Below are 22432 nucleotides of genomic sequence, written 5' to 3'. Positions count from 1 at the left end.
TTCAGCTTTATTGTTGATGATCAAAATAAGATGGAATGTCTCTGAAAAGAAAAATATTTTTGTTGTTTGCTTCTTAAGACTCACAAACATTTATTTAATCCATTCTTCAATACAGATCTTTGACTCGGTCAATATTTTCTTCTGTTTCTTCAAAATACTCCCTTTGTGTCTCCACACAAAGCAGCATTCAGAAAATATGTATAGGAAAAAATGTTGAGGGGTTTTTTGTGGGGTGGGGAGAAGTCCTACTTTATTTCAGGACTCTGCTTCAACTACTACTATTTAGGCACAACATAGACGATTCCAATTGTAGCATTAATTTGGGGTACCAAATACATTTTAATGCATTTTTATATTCATTAAGACCATCAGATGACATATAGTAGAAAAGAACTTTAGTCTTGAAATCTCCATAACAACTATAACTAATAATTGCCTAAAGTAATTGTATCTGTTGTAAAAATCACTCTTAAAAGTTAGACTTAAATCACTTCCCTCTTTTCCACTTTCTACTTCAGGTGCTGTCTTTATTCTGCCTGCCTGTTGTATTTCCGTCTATTCATTTCATGCTATATCCCCTCTCCATCAGCAGCCTCTACTTGCCAGCATATGGAGACTAAGTCAAGTAGTAAATTTTTGACAAGATAAATGCAAGTTTGCTCACAAATGGAGCTGGAATCTCACTCAATCGATCAACTCCTTCAGCTTTAGGCCATACTCGGTTTTGCAGTTGACTGATCCAAGATGTTGCCAGTGAACCCCAGCCATTAAAGAGCCAATGTTGGTATGGTTATACAACAGTAGCTACATTCACACATTACTGCTGACTTCAACACAAAGGGCAAAACCAGACATGTCTGCAGCAAGCATTCTACAGATCATAGATGTATCAAGGCAGCTTTACCTTATTCTCAACAGGACAGGCAGAAAAAATTGATCAGCAAAAACTCTCTATTAATTAGCTGCCAAAAGTAACACCTTTACTATCAGTTCTTTTACTTATACAAAGTCTGCTCATAAACAGTTGCTAACAAGTCATCATTTCAATGCACTTAAGAATGATATATACCACCTTTAAAAAGTCTTAAGACTTTCTAAGATGCCACTTATATTCCTGCTTTCAAGTCCACAAAGCTATATCTGCTATGACCAGCAATAGCTATACAGAGCAAAGGGAAAGTGCTTCCCCTTCATACTGGATCTACTGCTCTTAAGACATATCACAGCAACCAGATTTCCCATGAGTATTGCAAGCGTTTTTGCTTCACTAACCCTTTCCCATTTATACAGCAAGAGAAACTAGTGGCAAAGCCTGTCAGAAAATAATAATTAGGTCCCATTTTATAGATGGTAAAGCAGGTATATAAGAGTTGGGGAACCTACCAACATCACAGGCCAGTTAGCATCCATCACCAGAACAGTACAGAAAGGCTCCTAATTTTCCTCCTGCTCTGTGACTGCCAGTGGTTTTAAAGCTTTAACATAGTGGGGTTCATCCACAGCTACAAAAACAGTCATGCACTTTTTATGGACAGAAGGAGGTGAGAATTAAATAAGGGATGACTGCTCCCCTTATATTCAGGGGAATAATTCTGGGACACATTTTTCTCAAGACTATCAAGGTACTCAGATCTAACAGCAAACACTCCTGGACACTCACAGACTGCTCTTGTCCCTGTGTGTATAAGGCATCAAGTTACTCACACACCAGTTGGAACATTCAAGCACGCCACATCAGCCAAAAAAATCTAAATTTCAGTAGACTTAAAACTACAGCCTATGTCACCCCTACTACCGTAAGTCCCTAGCTGGTGTCATATACCCCTTTACATTCAGATAAATAATCTCAAAACTAACTTTCAACATACACCTCAGATTCCAGGAAATGTGATTCACCTGGAGTCCCACAGGCTTTGCTGCTGCAGCCAAATCCAGTATCAACTGACCCAAACTCACCAACTTACAGATGCTTCTCAACTCCCTGTATTTCAGTAAGCCTGGTTTCTATTTCGGAGAACTGAACAGCAACAGAAGTGCACACATGTTCTGCTCTTCAGGCATGCAAGCTTCCTGACAACTACAAGCAGGAGCACACTGGGGTCACATCTCTCTGCAAAATAGTTCACATGTACATGGGGTTTGGAAGCACACAGCAAAAAAACAGCTTCTCATAAAGGCTATTGAAAAACAAACACTAATATACAGAATGAATGGGAAGGAGGAATTCATAACTGGGTAAAAACAGGCATCCTATATAACAACACTTGCTGTTTGTTTTCTGACTTATTAGTATACAACTGAAGAACTGAAGGCAATCACTACTACAAAAATCTCCATTGGCTAAGATGTTCAGGTAGACTTCTTTTATTGTTTCCCAAGTAGGATGTAGAAATAAAAACTAATGCACAGGCATTCAGTACAAACTAGCTTTTTAATGGTAGCATATAACTTAGAAAAAGTATTTAATTTACTTCCTCATAGGAAGTTATATTCCAATAATCATTGACACAGATCTCAATTTGCTTTTGCAAGGATTTGTTTCTACATTGTATGGGACAGACATATCTTATATGGCCTATGAATTCTGAATCTTTTCTGTGTTTTCGACAAACAGCATACACTTTAGGTCAACAAGTCAATTAGCTCATAATTTCAACATCACTTTCTCAATTAACATCCTGCACTTCAAAAAAAAAATTTCTTTAAATTTAGTAATTCTACACAATTTCCTTTCCACTACATACTCCTTGTAAGAAAATAAAGAAACTAGTATCCACAAAAGCAGTACTTTATTTCCTAAAGATTGAATTCCTGTTTTTACTCTATTTAGCTGTGGTGTTAAAGCTTTCTTAGATGACTTCATTCAAGATGGCTCTGGTCACACTGCAGCTATTCTTTGGTTTACTTTACATCAAATTCACCAAAGCAAAGAAACTAATGTACCCTTTGAAGCATGACCTTTTGTTTCTCTACTTATTAAGTAGTCTCCTCTTTCTCTACTTTTTTAATAGTATTTTATGAGAGTTACATGGGAATGTCATCTCTAAGATATCACTCCATGCCTTGGCAGCACTGTTAATGGCATCTTTCAGATTCAATGACTTACACAAACAATGTTGTTCTCTTCTGTCAACAACAATTAGCAATGCTTTTCTGTGGTTCTTTTGGGAAGCCTGAAAAGCAGACAACCAGTAGATACATAATGGAAGTTGTATTAGGAGGCAAGAATGTGGCAAAAATTTGGTTAACTGTTGTCGGCTGACCCTCTTGTGTGAAGAACTGTTGTTTGGCAGTAAAATCACCTTTTCTTTCAGTTCTAAAAATGGCCATGAACAGCTGGTATAAACTGTGTGCAGAATGGATTCTGGTGGGCTTAGAGGATTGGTAATGGGATAAGAGACCTTTCACCTTTAGGTCAGTAGTTCAAATTCAGCCCAGGTTAGCAGCAATTGAAAGTCTTTACCATCTGACACTGTTTGTTAGACTATTTAAAATGACTGAAACAAAGTGTTGTCACAGTAAACAAGAATCCAGTATTAGGAAATATGAAGTCTCAGTAAACAGCAGAAACAGCAGCTTGAGACTTTACTTTGACAGCCCACCATTCTGACTTCACAGAAATCTACTCCTCTAACTCCTGACAGTCCGTTTCTCTGCTCCCATTCTCCTGCCCACCTATCACAAGTCATCCTCCAGGCAGCTCCATGCAACCAAGACAGTGAGATCACTGCTTGCCATCCCATGGCTCTGCTGTACATACCAAAGTCACCACCCCTCTGTGGCTTTAGGCGGCAATCTGGACTCAGCTCGTCACCTTGCTATTTGTATTTTTTGTTACTGCTACATATAGTGCAGCTGCAATATTTTCCAGCACTAATATCCTTTACTAAGCAAACATGTAGCAGGTGCTCGCTGGTGATGAACAACAGAATAGAGATACAATTAAGCGGCTGTTAGAACCAGGAATTTATAAGCAGTGGAGATCCAAATCATCTGCAACAGTATTTCTACCTACTTTTAGACATTTTCCTATCACACTTCATATATTTTCATAGATGGACAAACATGAAAAGGAAAGACATGTTGCATGCAAAAATTCTTCCCATGTTTTACACTAGTCATAGCCAGTTTTGCAAAAAAAAAAAATATCTGGAATACATAATTTTCCAAAGGTCAGTAAAATCTCATGAAAACCCAGCAAGTGATAAACGAAAGTCTTAGCATTGGGTAATGTTTTATAGGTCTGTGGAAGGTTACTTACCTTCACTTTGTGCCTTAGAATCAAGTTACTTTAAAAACATTTACATAAAATATTCTTTTGACAACTGTAAACTAAAAACATATGCATGCCATTTGCTCTTAGAAAATCTCTCACAAACACATCAGATTATTCTACAAAATTAATTATTTCCTAAAAAGTGGTGACAAAAATACTCAAACTGACACATGAAAAGAAGAACCATTGAAATTACCATATTTCTCAACTCCAATCTACACATATTATCTTTTCAATTACATTAAGCAATTTCAGTTAATTTTGAGGAGGAAGGGAGTACTCACATGTTATTTAAATCTCACAACTCATGAGGGAGGCAGAGGGTTGGGAACCGGCCTGAGACACAAACATATCAATTGTATTGACGGTAAGTGCTCGATTCACATCACTCATTGTACATTTCTCAGTGTTTCTCTAGCCAACAAGAGAGATGTTTCTCATTTTAAGGTACTGCAAACATCTAAAATATGGGATATTTTCCCTTTGCTGTCACTGTTTCACAGGTATGAGGCTTAGCTACACCACACACACATGTATTAACAGATATTTTTAACTACAGACCACAGACTTCCTTCATATAAAGTCCAAGAGAAACAACATCTATTCTTCCAGTGAAGAAAAGAAGAAACTTTTCTGGCGAAAGCCAGCACTTCTGAAGTACCTTAGGAGATTTTAACATAATTAGGAAGCCAGAAAGGCTATCAGTCTAAGGGGTCTGAAACTTTGTATTGATTGCAAGCTCTTGATAAGTTGTTCTGGACCAGGACTGCCCTTGATTAGGCTGATGACAACTAGGCAACAGAAAACACACCACACTATGAGCAGCTATAAAGAATCAGATATTCAACATCTGGTCTGCCTCAACTTTAACAGTGGTAACTGCCTGAAAACTACTGCAAAAATGCCCAGAAGTTCTCTGCTAGCTTCTAGGGCAGACATCTCTATGTCCTCTTGTGGAAAGTAGGAACTAGTTTTACTATGCAATCATCCAGTCCTAAGTCTTATGTCTCATACTAGCTAGCCTCAAAGATGGAAGAAAAGCAAATACAACAAAAGAACATTGCCAACAGCAAATAATAAGCCATTCTAGCTGAATCACTTAGAGGCAGTAAAACATCTGTAACAAATTTGTGTAGCATACAAAAGACACAATGGAGCTGATTCACCAATTTTCTTTTGCTTCCCAGTCTTGCATAGTATTGCAGCAAGACTTAAAACAAAACCTAAATAAAATATCAACTTCCTTCAAGGTGCTATTTACACTTCTTTTGTGTAACTATACAACAGAAAAGGAATATTCCCAAAGAGTCCCCAAAAAACCAGCAAAATAACAATACAACTCTGATTACTGCAAAATAATTTACCAGAAAGACTGAAAGCCATCCAAAACATACACCACAGAGAGGGAGGGGAGATATCAACACGCAGTGCAAAATACTGGACACAGTTTAGTTAGCAAGAATATTCTGAAGTCTGTATCTAAACTAAAAATGTGACAGTGATCTGATCAGAGATTGCTGAAACATTAAAACAGACACAAAATGCATCATTTAGTAGAAATGTTCTGATGATGGTGATAGGTAACTGTGTCTAATGCACACTGACAAATATCTTAAGAGGATCATTTATGGATCAGACACCCATCATTTTGGAAAATTCTTCCAGCTGTGGAGTGTTCAGCAAGAACAAGGCAAGTGAATCTGTTAGTCACTGATCACAGTTAGGAGATGCAAAAGGAAAAAAAAAGACTGAAGCAATACAGGAACATCTGGAGACTATCCTGGTCCTGAAGTTAAAGCTGGACAAGCTCCAGTAGAGTTTCTAGGTTTGGCTCTTAACAGTAGGGAGCAAGCACAATACATTAGTTGCATAACTGTTAGTTGAACAGAAAGTAAATCTTGAGACTTGGGAGAAGTAAGAGATCAATTGGGTAAGACTGGGGAAAAATCAGAGACAATTACCACTCCAGACTCAAGATAAAATGCTAATTAGAGACAATCCAAAGTCAGGATAGAAGAGGTAGAGAATATTTAAACTAGTAGTCTAATTTAAGATTAGTAAATTGCTTTATGAGTTGTAAAGAATGAGTTTGCTATTACAGGGGATTGTCATACTTATTATGCTATATTTCAAAAGGAGTGCAAAGTCCTTAAACGTGGAATTGTGAAAGCTTTCTTCCTGCCTATGTGGAGACCTTAGAAATTTGGGACTACAAACACGTACCAGTGGGTATTGCAGGGTGAAGACACTGCAAAACAGCACAGAATGTCTTAAAAACAGCCCATAAAGGGGAGCCCAAGGATATTCCATCACTAATCCCATTTAGGAACTCATGGTCAATAATACTACAGCAAGGAAATGGTTTTGAAGTTCTGGTAGAATTTATGGTTTTCTATGCAGAAAACCATAAATTAATTTTCTTCTATGTAAAGAAGCATGTGGAGTCACCAAAGAAACATTGGCTCAAAAACTACAAGATGAGGGAAAGTGTAAAGAATATGACCAAAGTGAGAGAATTATTTATAATATTTTAATGAACTATACATTGCCATTAACCACCACTCCCTCTCACAGAATCTAAGGTGGACCTGATAGTGCCTAGCAAAGGCACGTGAAGTGATTGTCATGGCTAATTCCAAAACCACTTCTGTCCTGCAAGGCAAGAAAAAATTTACCAGCAGTCTTCCCCTGGCACAGAAGATCATAACACTCCCCAAATGCTCTTTAACTTCTTTACCCAAAACATAAACTTACCTAATCATAAATTTACCCAGTTGTTACATAAGGTCATGCAAAGATGTCAGAGAATCTCATTTATGTTCTATCACGTACAAGCAGCACACAGGGCATAACCCTAATGAAATGTAGCTAAAACAGAATGGGAAGCTTAACAAACTGGTGCTTGATTCTACATTTCAGTCTTTCTGGTGTTATTTAACAAAGTGAGAAAAGAAGGATAAAGGCAACAGAATGGCTCAGGACTCGCTTACAAGTTGAACACTCTTTTGGTCTTCAGGAATAATATCCAGACTTCAAGTTATATACTTGTTTCCTTAGCTTATGACCAGAAATCCATCAAGCAGTCAAAAAAGTGGTAGAGGGGTTCATCTCTTCACTTGCACTGTACCCTAGAATTGACTACATGAATTGTCACAAAAATCCTTCATCTTGTCAGGATGCTTTTTACACAGCTGCATTCAAGTCACGATTTCAATCATATGCAGATTGCTTAGTGTTTTATTGTTCATATACACAGATTGTTTCAATCACACTCCTAGAGAAACTCAGCAAGTGATCATCAAAGTATAAAAAGTAAGAAAGAAACTTCAGGGACCAGTAGGCTTCAGGAAAACCTCAGAGCACAGTGGCTAGCCACTTACTGTGAACTCACAGCGGCACTTAGCAGTGACCTTTCTCAAGGTCTTTAGGTCAAGTGTAACAAAGAGAAAAAGCTCTGAACATTTACTTGAGTGCTGTGCAAGGGCTCACTGCTGCAAAGTCTTGTATGGTCAGGCTTATGTGAGTAGATCTTTTCAGTGAGTAGATCTTTTAAGTTCAGTGGGAAGTGCTCACACGCATCAAGATACTTATGTTTAAATCTTTGCAGGAACAGACCCTTAAATATGGGAGAAGGTTATGGTCTGTTTATTTAAATAACACTTTTCTGAATCTGAAGAGTTGTTTTTCTTACCTGAAGTCTAGTATTCATTTCCAAGAAGTAGAAATTCTTACTGGAGTCTACAAGGAATTCTACTGTTCCAGCAGAGGAATACTTTACTGCTTTGGCAAGAGCTACTGCTTGTTCTCCCATTGCTCTTCGAGTTTCAGGGTCTAGAAAAGTGCTGCAATACAGAAACAATGACTTTTTTTAGTTAAAAAATAGTAATTATTCTATCATTTACTTTTCTGTTTAAACTATGGTCAAAAGAGGACAGCACCATTATTAAAAGTTATGAAAATATATCAAAACTGTCAAATGTATGTATTTACGCTTATATTGTCCCTAAATAGATACACTGTATGCTTTACAATTACTGCTAATGCACAAGAAATTCAGGATTAATAACCATATTCTCTAAATATAAAATAACGCTCTTAAAACAGTGAGATCTAAAATAATGCAAATTAAATGAAAAAAGGACATAGAAACCAATGTGATCTTAGAAGACATACTTATTATCCACATTAATTGCAATACATTCTTTTCCACAAATCTTGGACACACTCAAGGGCACCCAAAGAGCAGCTCAGCTACCACTTTGGGAGCCACTGTGAACGCTGCCCAAATGCCAAGGTCCTTCATTCTAGGAGAGCACTCCACAACTTCCACTGGGCCAGTGAATCATAACACTCTGAAGTCTTTCTGGAAGCAACACATTTTGCTTATTACTCTCTTCTGTACCATAAATTTAGATTTAGATTAACCTATGCAGATTAGATAGATAGATATGTATTTCTGTGGTATTCTACCAAAGCCTTGAACCCAGTTGCCCCTCAACCTGATACATTGATTTTTCAATGAAAGAACATGTCGCTATTCATCTTACATAAGCTTGTAAATACACTTATTATTTATATTTGTTTCGACTTACATTAGGCACATAACTCAGCTATCATTTTTAAAGTACTTTTGCAAGGGAATAGACAGTCACTTCTACCTTGCCTCTAAGTTACTCTGTAAAACAAAACCACCAAGTGTTATATATTTCTTGAGATGGCTTGAACAGTGGGCCCTTATTCTGCAAAGGAGCAATCAGGGGCCCTCACCTATCTAAAGTGGCCTCAAAGCCAGTGAAGCTCCATCTGGAGCCCCAGACTGCTCTCAGACAGAAGCCAGTGCTGGGTCAGGACTTATCTTCCAGCACTTACTCTGGTGTTCTTCACTGAGACCTGAACTCACAGAAGAGCTAGAGACTTCTGCCACAACAAACCATATTTGACATGACACAAGAAGTGAGCAAATATCTAGGCAAAGTAGGAAACAGTGGAATAATTTTCTTTACTGGAAAAATGCTACTTCACATCTCTGTCATTCCAGTGCCCACATAGGCAGATTCTGATGCACCATAAGGCAGGCATTTTCAGAATTTAGGAAAAAATTTCTTTCTTAGCAAACAATGGGACCAACAGGAAAAGGAAATCAAGTCTCATTCAAGAAAGCTGTATAAGATCCTACATCAGATGAAAGGGAAGATTAGAAGACACAAAAACTGTGTCATACTTATAAAAACAGGCACTGGTAAATGAAAAATAGTTTCATAATATTTTTTATTTTGATTCAGTAAGAGGATAATACATTACACAAAAACAACATTCTATAAGTCAGTAATTTCTGCAGGGCTTTGATCATGAAAGGTCAATGAGTGGCTTATGAAGAACAAAACATTCTCAATATCAGCTTCATACTCTATTTCTAGAAAAACCATTATTACTTCTCATATAGATGAAAAAGTTACTCCCCTTCATTACAGTGGTGTCTTCCCTGTACTTTTTAAATGTAGGTCTGAGATCTCACTGTTCACCGCCTGCTGCAGCCAGAGAACGGAACACAGGTGTCACATTGCTAAACTTGATCTCTGCCACACAGTTAAGCTTTACACTCTGAAATGACTGGATCATCCCTATCATTGGCTTGGTTAATTAACCAAAGTTTTCATATTCCCCTCTATTGCTTTACCTTTCAAACACATTGTTTCTCCCCTTTTTAACAATGCACCTTTGATAACCAAGAAGACTCTTCTCCAGTCTAATTAGGCATCACTTGAAAACACAGTATTTTAAACCTGACTTCAAAATCTTTTCCTCACACATACACTGATTTTTCTTTAGACCAAACAGCTCCTATGGCAGCACAAAAGCTACCACAAAAAAATTTAAAATATTCATTTAAAAAAAAGCATGAAAAAGAAAAAATAAATCAGACCTGACACTTTATTCACAAGACCTTCATCAAGTTATTGTAAAGTTAATCAAAGGGAATACAATTGGTTTGTCACTTCATCTCTACAGCCATGGAAATGACCCACATGGGCAAGATGTTACTCCCCCACTTCTAGTTCATAAGATAAGGTTTCCCAAAATACCCCTATCACCTTCACTCACAGACAAAGTTGAGATTTTGAAAAATACAGTTACACCATCAATGGAAATTTACTGCTCAGTTTGGACAAAAACATAAATAAGTGATCAATAACATTTTCCCTTCATCTGAAGATTCCACCACACTGGGGCGGTGAACCTCAATTTTCTAAATGTCAAGGTTAGCTTCCCTTCTTCAAGGATATTGCTTGTTTAAAAAAATTACCAAAAACATTATCGTTTGAGATGTTCACTATGTACTACCAGACCATGGGCATAAATAGGCTAAAGGTTTTGAGTACACAGCTCTGCCCCCACATCTAAGTGGTGCCGACCTATGAATCACATGCACAGTCACAAACAGAACAGGCTCACATTTCTCTTAACCCAAAATCCTTCAAGGATTTCTAGACAGTGAGAAGAAATGTAGAGTCTGACACATATATATGCATAACAACTCTAAGGAGAACTTGTAGATAGAGTCTATTTCAATAATGCACCTTTCTGCTGAGTTCCTGCCTATATACATTCATTCAAATGAACAGAGTACCTTTCCTTTCACACAAGTGGTGAGGCAAATTTGCAGTGCTTTAAGAAGCTTCTAACACGTTCAGATATTGTTAGATAGGACACATGCTCAGCAAAGTAAAGTTTTAGAGCACTCCTCTGACTTACTACTCCAATTATTGAATAGGATGACAGTTAATACTCTTGTGCATTTAATTTTGATTAAGCCCAAAGGATCCATGGGTTTTATGATAAACCCATAGGCCTCGTCTCTCCACATGGGAAACAATCTCTTATTAACCACTCCAGCAGACAGGAAAATACAGCCACACCTTTGTATTTTCTCTTGCCAAAGTACAGTGTCTCATGGCAACTGTCTGTGAAAACGAACAAAGAGTTTGGACAGTTGAGGAACAAAAACTCAACTAAAAAACAACACTAGAACTATTAAACGCCACTAAAGTCACTCATCTCTTTAAATGTCACCCTCTGTGAAATGAGAAGACAACAGCACATCCAAAACCATGTGAAAGTAGAAGCAGATAAAATTATGGTACATCACTGGAAGCTTTGTGCACCACTAACTCTGCCAAGCACAAACTAAAAAACTAGAGATGGTTGGATGTCTCTTATTGTCTGTGGTTCCCAAATCAGAGGAAACAACAACTCATACGCGAAACTCACCATGTGAAAAGGGTACAAGCAAAGTTTTTTGAATCTGGGGGATTGACCAGCATGAACACCAGAGGTCCCTTGAATATTTTAACCTCAGTGTGTGAACTAAATGGGTTTCTCTCCTCAAAAGAGAGAGGGGGGTTTTGTTTGGGGTTTTTTAACGTAAGGCTAAATTTCCCTAGGAGAACTAGACATACAAGCACAAAATGATCCCATATGGATAAGTTCAGCAGCTGCAGACTTAGCTTAAAGAAAATCATAGGTTACTCTTAAAGCCAAAAGGGCCTCAGTCTCCTAACTTGGACACTTAGGAAAATGCCATCATAATAGAGTAAATCAAAAAAGGCATGAGAGAAGGCCTATGTCAAAGCCCTAAATTTTCCAAAAGACAAAAAAAAAAAAATTTAGCCCATAACATCCCTATCTCCCAGGCCTTGTGAAAGAAAATAAAAAGGTTTGACCTATCTCAGAGTCCTTAATAACAGCTACCATTTAAAACAGGAGAAAAGAGGACAGTATTTCCTACATTCATCCCTACCAGAAGAGTCGTGTCCAGGAGGCCTTAAGCTATCAAACTGAAACAACATTCACAGGAAGGGTTAATTTGAGGTTTTAGGGTCTCTCTGGTGTCTCACAGAAGTTTGTGCTCTGCTTATCTGCAAGTCTTGTAACCCTTTGAAAATTAATGGATTCTGCAGCCAAGTGCAAGTGGCTACAAGGCAGGTAACACTTCCAAAGCTGCCAGCAGAAGTCTGGCAGAGTCTAAAACATTCAACAACAAAAAGGAAGAAAAGTTTTCATGCCAAATTTTGGAAGTTATTGACTTGCCCACACTCTTGTAGGGTCATAGGAGGGGATGAGACAACTTACTGGCTACTCCAACAGAGAAGCCCAAGAAAATTAAAAGGTTGGCATTTCTGATGAAAGAAAACACTCTGGCTGGTGAGAGAAAGATGTATCAAGCCACTTTAATTGACCACAGGCATGGAGAAGGAGCAGGCAGGAAAAACAGGCACTTACATACACTCGTGAAGCAGAAGATAGTATTTAAGTGCTCAGGTATACATGTGCACTGTATCAGGACCAGTATTTACTTTCCACAACAACACAATAAGATCTTTAGACATAAGCAGCATAAGGTTCCAAGAAATCCACAAGCACTATAATTGGATTTGTATCTTCAGATATGAACTTTGTTCTTTTATTTAAAATATAGGTCAAACAGTGCCAGTCCTGCAATTATGATTCAACATTAACTAATAAGGAATCTATAAAGAAATGTCATTTGGGTGATGTGCTTTTACTCACATCCCAAACTCTTGCATCACATAGTTCTGTGCTATAAAAAATATGGCAAACCCATTTCAGCTGGTGAATATATTACACTGGTAATACCCACAGGCAGTGGTATACCTGTGTCTGCCTTTCTGAAATCAGAATTTCTTGCTGCCCTTTTTATACACGTATTCACTGATGACTGCTATGCAACAGAAAACACAGCAAGGCTATATCTTGCATAGCAGCAAGGAATCTCAGCTTCACATTTAACCAGTAAGTTTAAAACAATTTTGCACTTTTGAGTTACTAGACACCTACATCTCTAGTTTACTACCATGAACAGTCCTAAAAGTGATGCAGAGTATTTTGTACTTCATATTCCAATTCAAATGGAAATATACAGTATTATGTAGTCTCTACACAATTACTCTAACAGTCAAATACCTGTATCTGTGGTAAAATTCATACTTATTCCTTATTTTACCTGACAAAATGAATTTCAAAGAAAAATATCATATATATATATATACACACAAAACCATACCACATACAGTGGATTTGTAAGATCCAAATCCATTTTATACAAGATCATTTTAAAAATTAACTACACAACACTAGTTTTTTTACAGAAAGATACTGTAAAGCAAAATCAAAACACCCTCAAGAACAACATCAAAATTGCACTACAGTTAAAGGACTGTAACAAACATTTATTTTCTTTGTGCTTTTTAATAGAATAAAAATTTCCTGCATTTGTACAATAAATAGAACCAGCAGGTTTCCAAAAGTGCTTTCAGTTACTATGAAGACACATCAAGAATCCAGTATACACACCTTGGTGCTTCCTCCACAACCTTCTGGTTTCTCCTTTGAATGGAGCATTCTCTTTCATTCAACCACAAGGCATTGCCATGTTTATCTGCCAAAACCTGAAACAATAACACACTGTTATTGACAAACAGATGTAAGCATATGGTCTTTTGGCATAATACTGTTATGCAGCATTTAGGGTATGGGGTTTTTTCCCAACGTAAAAATAAAGCCAGGGGGAAAAAAGCTCATGTAGGAAATTAATTATATATGAAGTACTAATTGAACATTCCTTCAAATTCTGAGTGGGACTATTCTAAAGCCTCTATGTAGAGTCTGTACATAGCAAAACACCCTCTCACTTCAAAATTTTATTTCTGAATATTAGGGATCTTCTTACAAAAGGCTGAAATAAGATTAAAACTACATTTTCAAGCATTTTAAATTGCACTGCATTACAAAATTACACAAAAGCAAAATATTGCATTAACAAAAAAAACTCAAAGGATGCCAAATTTTGCTCCTGAATTACACACGAAAGCTTTCAGAAAAAAACGTCTAATGGAGCTTCCTTAGTCGGCAAACCACAATGCCCTGTCTTTAATGAACAAAAAAAAAACGCAGAAACTTTCTTATCCTTCATTAAGGAGAACAAAATTTGCACCACCCTCAGTACTTTCAAAGGAAACAAAAGTGGTTTCAAGACATTTTTTAAAAAATCAATAACTACAGCTCTTGGCTACAGCTTCAGTTCATGGAAGAGAGAAAAAAAATCAAGTGTCTAGACCCAACTACATAAATTACATGCTAGAAAGAAGCCCACAAGTTGAGCAGAGCAGAACTCTTAATTGATTCTTCAACTTCAAATTAGAGGAGAAAGTAAGAAAAGGAACTCTATCCCTTTATGAAATTGATGGTATGATGCAGCCATTTCCAATAACAAATACTAAATTTGAAGATTCAAGTAGACTTCTTCCCATCTTATGATGATAACTCTACACTTATTCTTAGAACAATTTCTTTTAATACAGACCACACCTGCTCCCTTTCTTCCTTATAAAATTTTTCTTCTAGCCCATTTTTTTTCCATCTATCTTCCTGCTCTGATCTGCAGGAACCCATGCCAATATTCATGCTTCATTCTTTAATAGCTCAGTCCTACACTGAAAACCAACAAGATAAAACAAGGAGACAATCTTCCTCAAACTGTGTGAACTCAACCATATCTACTCACATTTGTGACAACGAATCTGTATTATTTATTATTCCTTTTAGCACCACAGAGCAAGTATGGCACAAGGCAAGATGAATTCCTGCATCTATGACACCAATGGTTGCTAAGGCGTGAAAAATCTGGGTAGATGTGACTGAAAATGAGGCAGTGAACTCATGAAGACAACTCACGTGCACTGTGCAGCATCAGATCCAGGCTGCTCTGCACCCTGTAAGATCAGATGTTTTCCCTCCTAAAAAATTCTGTTGTGCTCCCACAAATTTATGTAGCTTTCTAGTGGAAAAAGGAGTCTAGAAGACAATTTTAGGATTTTGTAAACTACAGCATCTCCCAGAAACCTCTTTCCTGTGCAGGGGGAGGTTTAGCAGCAGCAGTAGCACCAGGATGCTTCAGACAACTGCTAGATTCCCTAGCAAGGGACTCAACACAAAGAACAGCAGGGAAAGGGAAAGGGAAAGGGAAAGGGAAAGGGAAAGGGAAAGGGAAAGGGAAAGGGAAAGGGAAAGGGAAAGGGAAAGGGAAAGGGAAAGGGAAAGGGAAAGGGAAAGGGAAAGGGAAAGGGAAAGGGAAAGGGAAAGGGAAAGGGAAAGGGAAAGGGAAAGGGAAAGGGAAAGGGAAAATAAAAACAGGTACTTCCTACCTAAGTGCTCACCCATCCAATCCAGATGAGTGGAGCTCTACAAACTCATGGGGCCCTACACAAAATCATTTGGAAGGTACAAAGATTTTTGGACTAATTTTTTGTGGGGGTTACTCTAGGATTAAAGCAGTACCTCTAGAGCATAGCATGGTACCTGAAGGAAAAATCACTGTCCTGTAAGCAGAATGATTCCTTGTGAGAACTTCTGCTGCACTGTTAGAAAGTCTACAACTTTCCACAGAATTCTCTCATCAAAACAAACAAAAAAAACTGGAACATTACAATAAAAATTGGTCATTGTGCTTCTCTCCTCTCTCTCTCTCTGTATTTTTCCGAAGAGGATAATACATTTTTTTCAATCCAAGCAGTAATTTTTTTTTTCCACTTCAGGACTTTTCTCACATCCTACTAAATTTCAGCAACTTGGATCTTAAAAGAAATGTTTTTCTATTATTAGTGAACAGAAAAAAGAGATATGCATGAACATCTATGAGAACACACTATGAGAAACTAATTACAAATAGAATAATCCAACAACATCCAGCATTAGGCTTTTATTTTTATTCTGTGTCCACTGTATCCAGTAAAAGAAACTAACCATAAAACAATTGTATTTCAGAAGACATTTGCAGCATTCCAAAATCATAATCTGAGTGTTGTGAGATCTAGTACACATCTCACTAAAAATGCATGTCCCAGCTACAGCTTTTGTTTCTATTATCTATGCATTCATAACAGAAAATGTCCTATTTTGCAGGATTAGATGATTAGGACATTAGCACATGCTATGTACACCCACATGCATTTGTAATAATAAAAATAATTAAATATTATGTAGTGGAATCCCTCCTACATGATTCAGCTAAATTCTGTTTCCACTTGTAGGACTGTTGTCTGGCCAAGTAGTAGACATTCCATGTACTCTTACTTTAAACTTTTTATCAGATACTTCAGGAGAACAAGACTTCAAATCAGTTCAAGCATAAAGTGTATTTGGACTCTATTTTCCTGTTAATTGTTTTAGTCTTTTCTCATGTTTTACAAAGTGATTGTTTTATAGCTAGACACAGGAAACTTCTTATTTAACAATTTTAAGTACCAGTGCTTTGGAGAAATATAAGAAAGCTAAAAAAAGTTCTATTTAAAAGTCACTGCTAAATTAATAAATATTTGGCATCTGGTCTCAAATTGTTTGTATATTCAGCAGGTTGAAAATGAACCAAGGTCAACGTCCTAAAGCTGATTAGAACATGAAGTTAAAATGATATGCTATGTTAAAAGGTACCATCAAAGTGCTTGTATAAGGAAAACAATATTCACTGTATACCCATTATAAATAAAACTATAAATTATTAATAGCAAAGCCATGTCATTGAACTTATTCAACTGTTCCTAAATACAGCACTACTTAATTTTTGGGGGTAACCCTTTTTTAAACCCAAAGGAATCAAGCCAATGTAAATACTGCCCCAAACTCATAGAAGTATGGAGGAACCAATCTCATCTAACTTTTCTCATTGAAGAATCAGTGAGAACCTGCTGAATCTCCCAAATCTGCAAACACTGAAAGAGATCTTTAAGGTATACTGATCTGCAGAGACAAAAAGAAAAAAAAGATACACATAGCCAAAAATTCTTAGCCATAGGAAGAGAATACAGAAAGATGCTCTAGAAATCTGACCTCTTTGAGCCCTAAGATCAATGCTGAAACTGAGTTCACTATGTGCCTTTCCATGACTTCTCAATAGAGAATAAGGTTTCATTTTTACAGTTATTCATTTTGCTGTTTGACTGCTTACAGACCATTTCTTCATTTCACTCTTTCATCTTTCCTTCTCCCTTCTCCTCCGCTCTGCTGAGACCATACCAGGAGCACAACATCCAGCTCTGCAGTCCTCAATACAGGAAAGACATGGGCCTGTTGGAACAGGTCCAGAATAGAGCCACAAAAATTATCAGAGGGACTGAACACCTCTGCTGTGAGGAAAGGCTGAGAGATTTGGGGTAGATCAGCCTGGAAAAATAGAAGGCTCTGGGGAGACCTAATTGCAGCTTTTCAGTACTTAGAGGGGGGCTGATAGGAAAGATGGAAACAAACTTTTTATCTGGGCCTATAGCAACAGGAAAAGGGGTAATAGCTTTAAACTACAAAATAATAGATTTAGACTAGATATAATGGAGAAATCTTTCATTATGGGAGTGGTGAAACAGAACAGGTTGCCAGAGAGGTGGCAGATGCCCCATCCCCAGAAACATTCGAGATCAGGTTGGACAGGGCTCTGGGCAGCCTGATCTAGTTGAACCTGTCCCTGCTCATTGCAGGGGGCTGGACTAGATGGCTTTTCAAGGTCCATTCCAACCCAAACCATTCTACAATTCTATGATCTGCAAATTAGCCCCATAGGAAGCGTGAGGCTGTGGGCACACATCTGGCAGGGTGAAAAATGCTAAATATTTCTCTCTTAGAAATCATTCCACACTATCAAGTTTGCTGCTCTTGTTTCACTCAGTTATTGAGCTACTTCAGGCTCTCGCTATTTAAAAAAAAAAAAAACACCATGTGCCACAACACAGAAAGGGTTTAGATTTCACACAAAAATGAATGAAATTTCTCTGTAAAAAATAACATTTCTGTTGAGGAAATTAATATGCTCCATACAGATTTCTTGTCAAGAAATACCTCAAGGCTATTACAATTCAGCTACCTACATAAGATCAAACATCACATATTTTGAAAATGTAATTTTGTGAACAAGTGCCTAAAAGAAACAACTTTTGTTCTGCATCAGCAGACGTAACCCTAAATCCAATAAATGACAGAAATGGAAATAATGCAGAAGTTAAAGAGAATACACCTGATTTTGAACCAGAAACTGCCCAAAATGGGACACAAATCCTCCTGAGTTCCCAAGTAGAATTAGATACTTCAGAACAGAATTCAAAAACACTGACAAAACCACCTAGATCTTGCAATAAATCATTAAGCATGGCAGTTCTTTAACTCCTACATCCTCTGCTGCACTCAAGCACACCAACAGGATCCAGAGTTCAGACCTCCAGCCTTCAGGACAGATGCCTATGACATTTTTTTCTCCCCCAACAAACTGAGCACAGTTCACAGTCTTCCTGCTAAAGAAAGGCTAGGGAATAAAAACAGGAAGGCTGTATTGTACATGATAGCCATGTAGTTTGAGCAATGACCCAAGACACCGGAAAACACAAGACTCTAGGCCTTTTTTAGTGGAGCGTTTGAAACATTTTGAACTTTGATTTTTTTATGAGTTCAAATCTCATTAAATAAATACACAATAATTACTAGTAACAATAATAATAATAATAATAATAGTACAAACCTGGATTTCTATGTGACGAGGGTTATCAATGAACTTTTCTATCAGTAAGCGATCATCACCAAAACTTGAAGCAGCTTCTTGAGATGAAAACCGAAAACCTTCCCTTAAATAATGAAAACAAAAAGAATAATCTGTATTTAAGAAGTTCTGAAGCATACAAGAACACTTACTGATTTCAGTAAACAATCAATCTTCTCTAATCAACACACATCCAAAAATTAAGTCATATCATTTGCAGTTGATTCTGTAATTAATCCCTTTTTTCATGCTTTTTTGCAAAGTCAAAAAAAATTCCAACCAACCACAAATCAAAGCAAAACTTTCTCAAAGCACAAAAAATTTCAGTGTGTTTAAAAATCCTGAGCATTTACTACAATTATGTATTCATTTTCTTCTGCAAAACTAATAAAGTAATTGAATCTTAAGACCCAGTGATTACCAACTACTTGTTACACAGAAGTAAAGGTGAAGTTCGCCATTACTTACAGCACACAGCCCTCTTAACACTCAAGAACAGCAGAAGTTGGTTAATTCTGCATTAAAGAACTGCAAATATAGCATTACAGACATTGCAAATTCCACCACTGAACACAACTTAAAGATGCAATATTTGACCTCACAGAACACACCAGCTGTATTAATAGTTTTTCCCTGCCTTAAAATATAAGTGAGTGTTATACAGAGCACTCTGTATGCTTCCCTCTGTTTCTTCTCTTACACACATAGTTAAACAAAATAAATATTGCAAGCTACTGTATTTATTAATTTAATTTTTTTAATAGCAAAAAGAATACTCCTTGGGACATAAGCTCTGACAAACAAGTTCATCAACAGCTTTCTCAGGGTGAGACAGATCACAATGCAGGGACCCAAAGGCTTCACTGAAATTTTCTACAGGCTCTGTAAGTCACACATTAGTGCCATCCATGTTGATATATATGGAAAGCTTGGTCATATTTCTGTGTGTGACTGACTACTGAAACAGCATCCCTGACATCTGTGCCCAGAATAAGAACTACAACTGAGTTGAAGATTTCATGCTTTCCACATCTCGGATGTAGTTAACCCAGATCATATATCAGCATGATAGATAAAATTTACAGCAGAGAAATGTGTATATTCAAAAGTATATCTTCACATTTTTTTCAACATTGTGGGATAATACATGTTGTAATTTTGAGAGATTATACCTAATGTACAACTTCTTTAAATTCATACTTAACTTCAATATATTTAATTTGAGAGATTATACCTAATGTACAACTTTAAATTCATACTTAACTTCAATAAATTTAACTACCTAGTAAAGAGAAAAAAGGGGCATCAAAATTAGTGATTCTGTGCACTACCTAATCTGTCAAAAAAAACCCCAAGTGCTGTAACAAACAGCCACACATAGTGTTTCTTATTGAAAGTGATTTACATCTATTTTAACTCCTATATCAAAGGTTCTGTTTTGTTTTGTAAACATTCTCGTGTCACATAGTTTTATGCACAATTATTCACAATTGACTTTTTCTTTCACTGAAGGAAGCGTGCTAATTCAAAATCTAAACTGCAATACTTGTTAAAAAAAGACAGGTGCCTAATCATCTCATTCATACATCTGTAAATCTTTTTAAATTACATATAATAGGAATGAATATCTCAGATATTCTGACCTTGTTTTATCTTACAAAACTGTGCAGTTGTAATTGGTCAGTGACAAAAATTAATTCCAAATAGACATGAGGAAAAAAAATTAAAAGAAAGAAGAAGCAGAGCAGGCATTTTAGGAAGGCTGTGCAATCTCAGTGCAAGACCCAATCAGGCAGAGCTCTAAGCAATCCATTTAAACAGAGTTGATGTTATTCACAGGATGAAGCTGGACAAGATGCTGTCTCTAGATTCCTTCAAACATGCACAGTTATAAAGAGGAAAAACAGGATCTCTCTAAGGTTCACCTCTCTCCCTATAGTACATTTACTTACACTGAAGTTTAAGTTGTACAAAAGCATTACTGATGCTGCCACAAGCCTTCCTGGGGCTGTCTGAAGTGAAACAGCCATGCCAATTTTCTGCCTCCAGCTCTGAAATCAGCACTGCTGCTTTAATTAAAACAATTTTCTTTCGAGGCAGTCAGACACTAACAAAAGACTGTACTCATTATGTAAAATTTCAGTTTTCAGAATCAGGAAATAGTAAAAGAACTTTTTTTTTTCTTGTCAAGGTCAGCATTAGAAGGGCCATCTAGTTAAAAAGTAGATGTTTGATAGCCATTAGTATAGTAGCAGCCCTTTGAAACCCTGAGAAGTAGCCGATAGATCCTCAAATGTTGTTGACTTCACACACAGAACCAATATGGATTGCTTCAGCTTAACTCCAAATTAAAAAAAAAAAAACAACTAAAATTATCTAGTCACAGCATTTTACACATGTAGATGGCATGAATACGTGAATGTGTGGGATTTTTAAAAAATAGGGTTTTAGGAAAGACTGTTCTTTACTCATCCAACAGATTCCTTCCCCTTACCTGAACAGCACATACCTGTGCAGGACAGACCAAAGACGTCAAGCCCATACACTCTGTTTTTGCACAGTACTTTGAAAGGCCAAATGCAATGCTTTGGGAAGATAATAAACTTAATGCATAGGCTTGTAATAGGTAATTCTGTTGCATTTTAAAAGCATTGTCCTCTTAGAACACACACTTCATATACCCTGTGCTTTAGGAGGTCAAGGATTTAGAACGATTTTGCTGTTTATTATTCCACATTAACTTCATTCCAGTCCCACTGCTCATTACAAGCACAACACCACAGAACAGAAATTATAAGAAGCTCTTAGAATCTGAGAGCAGATGTTTGATTTTCATTCATAAAATGGGCATAAGCACACAGAAGAATTTCAGAAACAGGACAATTTACATTTTCCTATTATTACATGTTAAAAAACAAAATCATCTCTCTAAACATCTGCTGCTGGAAGCTGCCTTGGTAAAAACTTTCAAAACAGATACCCACTAAGCATGCAAGACCTGAATATCTAGGAAAAGTTACAGAAGGTGAGACAATAGCGGGGGAATTACTAACACAAAGTTCCAAATTTTTCAGAGGTAACTCTTAAATAATTTAGAACAAATTTCCAACTTGGACGTTATCATGTCTGCAGCTGAAGCTACTAGCTAAAGAAACTAATTTCTATGTGCAAATCCACAGAGTTTAAAACATGGGCCAATAGGTTCTGCATGAGGACCTCAGACACTCAACTTACAAGCAAGTAAGTGCCTTCACATGCAAAGACCCATCACAACCTCTGCCAGAAAATTTCAATCTGTTCTCTGGAAAAGACAGAGTCCTGAATTTGACTCCTTTTCAGAGCTGCCATGCCACCATTTGGAGCCACGAAGCCTAAAGGTTTAGTTAGATGTACAATTGTTATGAGCATACTGGAAGCAAGAAGCCTTCAGTTTCTGCACAAAGAGGGAATGATACAGATGAGGTGCAGGTAGTCAGACACGTCCTGGTCATGTTCTGCTGTACTGCATCATGAACTTCACATTGCCTGTGCCTGGAAAGCACTTTCAGATCAGGTTTGCTGGG

The 22432-nt window shown here is 37.0% G+C and overlaps 1 protein-coding gene across 1 annotated transcript in view; it reads right to left on the bottom strand.

Moving 5' to 3' along the window:
• The window catches only part of PCCA (propionyl-CoA carboxylase subunit alpha), a 201998-nt gene that overhangs the window by 158639 nt on the left and 20927 nt on the right, over nucleotides 1-22432 (bottom strand). Inside the window, exons 5-7 of the mRNA XM_031059546.1 lie at nucleotides 18852-18954; nucleotides 13649-13743; nucleotides 7968-8118 (exon numbers count right to left, since the gene is read on the bottom strand). Of these exons, the coding sequence (XP_030915406.1) occupies nucleotides 7968-8118; nucleotides 13649-13743; nucleotides 18852-18954 (349 nt within the window). The remainder of the gene's footprint in view (nucleotides 1-7967; nucleotides 8119-13648; nucleotides 13744-18851; nucleotides 18955-22432) is intronic.

This window comes from Geospiza fortis, unplaced genomic scaffold (genome assembly GCF_000277835.1).
Source record: "Geospiza fortis unplaced genomic scaffold, GeoFor_1.0 scaffold84, whole genome shotgun sequence".
Taxonomy (NCBI): domain Eukaryota; kingdom Metazoa; phylum Chordata; class Aves; order Passeriformes; family Thraupidae; genus Geospiza; species Geospiza fortis.
Note: the sequence above shows the minus strand (reverse complement) of the source record. Positions and strands in the feature narration are given on the sequence as shown.